This window comes from Orbicella faveolata, unplaced genomic scaffold, assembly GCF_042242905.1.
Source record: "Orbicella faveolata isolate gen_17 unplaced genomic scaffold, um_ofav_v1 contig_47, whole genome shotgun sequence".
In the NCBI taxonomy this organism is placed as follows: Eukaryota; Metazoa; Cnidaria; class Anthozoa; order Scleractinia; family Merulinidae; genus Orbicella; species Orbicella faveolata.
This window is the reverse complement of record NW_028301577.1, coordinates 10378720-10384102: the sequence shown is the minus strand read 5'-3', so window position 1 is coordinate 10384102 and position 5383 is coordinate 10378720. Positions and strand designations below refer to the sequence as shown.

General features: G+C 41.3%; 2 protein-coding genes across 2 annotated transcripts in view; both read right to left on the bottom strand.

The window, feature by feature from the left end:
• Window positions 1-1339: 1339 nt before the first annotated feature.
• LOC110048402 (glutathione hydrolase 1 proenzyme-like) overlaps window positions 1340-5383 on the bottom strand; it is a 33175-nt gene continuing 29131 nt past the window's right edge. Inside the window, exon 8 of the mRNA XM_089279383.1 lies at window positions 1340-2141. Coding sequence (XP_089135509.1) covers window positions 1851-2141 — 291 coding nt within the window. The 3' untranslated portion in view covers window positions 1340-1850. The remainder of the gene's footprint in view (window positions 2142-5383) is intronic.
• On the bottom strand, window positions 2359-5206 carry LOC149097086 (glutathione hydrolase 7-like). The gene is made up of 2 exons (XM_089279388.1): window positions 5106-5206; window positions 2359-3507 (listed from the first exon to the last, which is right to left on the bottom strand). The coding sequence occupies exons 1-2, from the start codon at window positions 5114-5116 to the stop codon at window positions 3117-3119; spliced, it is 402 nt and encodes a 133-aa protein (XP_089135514.1). The 5' UTR covers window positions 5117-5206; the 3' UTR covers window positions 2359-3116.

The window sequence follows — 5383 nt, the reverse complement described above, 5'->3', positions numbered from 1 at the left end:
TGATCAAGATTCTTAGAAATCTTGGTGGTCAAAAAAACAATTCTTAGAATTGAGTCACATCAGACAGCATGTCGAACCTCTTTTGATTGGTCAATGATAATGGTCTGATAGATACGGTATCTTTATATCACAAGGCCCCGTTGTTGGAGGTATTTTGATATCTAAACCCAGTTCTTCAGTCTTCCCGCCTTTAATCATGGATATAAAAGCTTTGCTAAACAATTTCCGTAGAGAAGTATCCTGCTCTGTGTGCATGACCACATTCACAGATCCAAAACAGTTGCCATGTTAACACAGTTTTTGGCTTCACGGGTCCCTAGTAGTGGAAACCAGGAGAACTTGCCGACCAACTTTCGCATCAGTTTGCTAGATGTGTTGGCAATCAAAGAAGGTAATTAAGGAGTGAAATGAGGAAATTGCGACAAAAGAAGCGCACAGAGTTTGTAGTGCTTCCAGTGTTGTGCATTCTGGTGCGACGACTTTATTACGGCGCACAACATAATTCGAGCTTATAAAGAACACCGTGTGCTGGCGCTTAAAGACTTTGAAGATCAAGACATTGAGAAAGTGTTAAAGCGACCAGCATTTTGCCGACAGAAACACCACGAAAACGAAGAGTTAAAGTTCTTTTGCAAAAACTGTGAAGTTGCCATTTGCAATTCCTGTGTTGCCATTCCTTACGAAGGTCACAGCAAAATACATTTAGAAGAAGCTGCTAATGAACGCAAGCTACAAGTGAAATCGGCGATTGAATTGCAATGTTTGGCCTCATTACCCAAACAGATGTTGAAATAAAAAGAGCGTGTTCAATTTTAATATCCTGTCTTCAATCTCGCTTGAGTTGTTCGTTCATTGACTGAAACAACCTTTTGAAGTTGTCATTTTTTTTCGTCTAGGGTGGCCTGGGTAAGAGGATTTTGATTCTTAGTGTGGAGGCCCGGTGGCCTAATTGTCAGTGCGCTCGTCCCTGGATCGAGCGGTTCAGGTTCAAGCTCTGGCCTGGGACATTGTCTTTTATTCCTGGGCAAGACACTTTATTGTCACAGTGCCTCTCTCCACCCAGGTGTAAAAATGGGTACCGGTGAATTTCATGCTGGGGGTAACCCTGCGATGGACTAACATCCCATCCAGGGGGGAGTAGAAATACTCCTAGACGCTTCATGCCACGGAAACCGAGATAAGCCCCGGCCTGATGGGCCACGTGGCTCGTATGTAGACTTAACCCTATAGCTACCTTGATCCTTAGTGATATAACCAAACAATAAATGTACAGATGTGTTATGCGTGGTTTTCTTGCATACAATGCAGTTTTAGTGGAAACTAATACTTGCAGGGAACATTCCTGAAAACATTCTATTTATTCTATCTACAACATGCGCATTCTCATTTCTAAGCAAAGATATTTAATCAATGCGTCGCGGAGTCGAAAAGAGTCAACCAAAATCTCATTCCCAGGATTCTTGGGGGCGAAACTCACCCCCACAGGAACTGGAAACGAGATTAAATGAACACATTACAACAAATGGAGTCGATATGAAAGGCAAGGAGAATGTACAGCATGAACCTTTTTCATTAATCACAAAATCATGCGTTTATATCGATCATTATCTATAAAATATTCTTTAGACATTTAAACATTTTGTTAAAGTAGGAAGAGTTACAAACTGGCCCTAGGATAAGATGCTAGGTCTAGTTCCTAGGGTTCAGAATTGTTTTTCCTGATCACATTCGGAAATTCAAGGACATCATTCCACAGTTCACGCATCAAACGCTGTAACTCAAATTTTGCTGTTATGAACTAACGTCAGTAAAATCATACAACTCGTGTTTACGGGATCGGGACAAGTGTGCTATTGTCCCGCGGGCGCGCCATGTTTCCTCGGGTCTGATTTGGCGAATATTCCCTTTCCAGGGTCTCGGATTATTGCCTGCTCCGCGGCAAAGAATTCCACGCCAGTTACGTTGTGCTCGCGTTTTTCCAAAACTTCCAATATTTCGCCTGACATGCGATATTTCCCAGAACTATCAAAAGGTATCTTTTCATAAGATACATCCTGATCGGGCACCGGTTGAGTAGGCAGTCGAGGCTTGTCCACCGCGTCAGATAAGGATTGTTCAAACCACAGCTTGTTCATTAACACCTGCGCATGTGAACAAAACTGATATCCGCTGAACACAGACAGAGAACTAAGTACAAGCTGAGAGCCTTCGGTATACGAACATGAATTGGCCCGAGCCTTATAACGACGATTTCACGGTTGATGTAAAATCACCAATCACATTTGTGTTTTAGCGCATTTGCTCTTGTATCTTAAGAGTTATGGGTTTGAAATCAGGAGAAAATGGAGGGTAAGAGAGTTATTTCTCCATTAAAGTTTTATTCTAAAGGTAATCCCTGGCAAGTTATTTTTAAAGATGGTATTTAGTACTCCCGTGTATAATGTTACGGCGAGCGTTGCGCAAATGTTTTCTTGGAGGACGAAATTAAGTGCTAAGTCGTGTTATTAAGTCGCTCGGGCTGTCCGCGTGAGAAAATTCGTGTCACATGATTAACTATCTCCGAAACCTTCTGGGATTTTAAAAATCGGCATTGATCTAAAAATATCCAGAGAGTAACAAACTTGGAAATAGGTCCTGTATGGCGGATGAACTCTCTTAACCTCATCCTCTCTTGTTCGATAAAATGATGCCCTTAAACCTACCAGTGACACAGCGGTGATGAAAAGGGAGACAAATTAAAGAACGAACGGTATGCAAAGACCCTGGAACAAGTGCAAAATCAAGCAAAATTAACAAACGAATAGCTAGTAAATTTGCTACAGAATCCCAGCAGGAGCAAGGCGGGTCAATTGACTAGTCACAATGGTGTTGCCGACAAGTTGAACCCAGGGCTCTCGTGTGACAGCTGCAGAAGAGCTTGTTATGTCATCAGAATTGGGGAGTTGAATCCGGGATATTGCATCAGTCAACTCCAGTATTTACAACATTCTTCCATTCGGACGTTCTCCCGCCTTTTTCTAAACCTCGTTATATTATTCCCATGATTTTGAAATAAAAAATCTTCACTGCAGAGAAAGCGGGAAAGAATACCTCTTCGGGCTTTCTTCTCGTTGCTCTTAAATATGTCTCTTTTTGCTAGTACCTAGAGTGGTTTCTCTGAAGTCGATGACACTGGCTTCCTGGAGGCTTCTATTGTACACCAGCATTACCCCACCTCCTCCTATCCCCGACGAATGCATGCTTACAACCCCCAAACAGAACATGGCGGCGATGGTGGCATCTACGGCCGAGCCGTTGGCGTTGAGAATGTCTTTGTCGATTTGGGAGCATTGCGGTGTATCCGTGGCGACGGCCTCTCTTTTGTAGGGTCCACCAGATGATGGATCGTCAGATGGTGGATTGTCAGATGATTGATCGGATTTTTTATCACAAAAAAAATAGACGGGAAGAACTACAGCCAACGCAATCACAATCAGCACCAACAGAGCAACAATTACGATGATGGTCCTGCAAGAGAAATATTAGGCTGGTTTTACTGATCGCTTGTTGTGCGCGCTCGAGAAGCGACCGAGAAGCCAGACCCACTCAATTTAATGATTCGCGCGAGTTCCATTCGTTATGATATGATATAGTAGTGGCATGCGGTTATGCGTTTAATTCTAAGAAAAGTCTTAAGATATTAGTTTAATTACCGATTTAGAGTAGAATAAAGGAAGGATCATGTTAAGACTGGAGAAGGTTGAGATGGCTGAGTGTAAATATTAAATGACACACTTGAAGTTTGTGATAACGGGATTTCAAAACAATATATCGGTGATATATAGATAAGTCAAGAGTTAGGAGATAAGCCTTTAACAAACGTTCTTAGTTTTAGAAGAATATTGAAAGGCTAACAATTAAACCCATTGCAAAGTTGAAAAAATTCTCCTGCGCTTGTAACTTGGGGTTCGTTCCTTTGGGATGATCTGGATCAGGATCAGTGATCCAAGATCACTCGGATCATGGTGCAACTACGGAACCGATGAAGCCACTCTGGTCACGGATTTATCGGTTTTTGATGCCCCATGGTCCGAGTAATCTTGGATTCACTGATTCGGAACTTTCAATCAACGGATCCGGATCACCTCAAAGGAACGCACCCCCATGCGCGTTAAATACAAAACAAGTGGTTACGTGGCAACCCAGGTATTCAAACTAAAAAATGTCTGATTACAATTCTGAACCGCAGAAAGAAAGTAACTAAAGGCTTGTATTCCTATATATTATGTTTCTTTCAGAACCTTCTCGAGTTTTGTTTTAGTGCATGTTACTTTATCACCGTCCGTGACATAATCTATAGAAATGAACAAAATTAAATTAATTCAGTCAGTTTTGATATCCTTGGGTCAATGGATGCGTGTTTAAACTAGCCGGCGTGAGTGATATGCAAAACATCACTGACCTGAGAGCTCTAAGTATGACATTTGAAGACAAAGCCACGACGAAATTTCAATCAAAAGCCTATTGTGCCGAAAGGAAATTAAAGTGCTTGTTCCTACAAGAGCCTATAAGAGAGTAAATACTAGAAACTACTTTAAACACAAACTAATGCAGAATTTTGAAATAGCCTCTGATTGTAAAAGTGGCATCAATTGAGTGAATTTGGCTGGATTTCAAATTCAGCAAAACACTGCAGCCTCATTAAAATTCAACTTCACCTGCAACTGACTGATTGAGCTCATTTAAATACTCTAAACATTATTGAGAATTAACACAATGTTTTCGCTTTCAAGCGCGGTACTTTTCTCTGAAATCAACAATAGTACGATATCAACAAGTCGGACATCCAAATTGAGCTAGTCGCCACCAAGTTGATCTGATCATTCCCAGTATCACTTTCGGTTAGATTGCCATTCACATTTTCCTCAAAACTCTTCCATCAACCTTGGTATTGACAATGTTTAAAGCTATGAATTTAATGATCAAAAGCATCTCAATGTGCGAGCTGTCATGTGTAACGAACCACGGAGTTGATTATTATCATAATTTTTATTTGACCTGCAGCAAAAGCTGAAAAGCTGCTCGTGAACACAAATGAATACAAGGGCGGAAAAAAGAGTACCTACCGTTTCCCCATTACTTCTTCCCCAGTTGAAACTATGGTGAATTGAATCGAGCTCGTCTTGCTAGTTGTGTTTGAGGTCGCACCTTAACCTTTCCCGGAAATATTGTTACATTGAAGCCCAAGCCCCTATCCCTGGGGACATATCTTGTCGCCCTTCTCTTAGCTGGCTGAAATCACAGTAACATATTCTGCCTTTTCTTAAGAGGTGATATGAAAGAAATTGAAGAGGACTAGTTTTCAAATATTTCAATCCAAAAAATACTGCTTAGCTAAATGTAC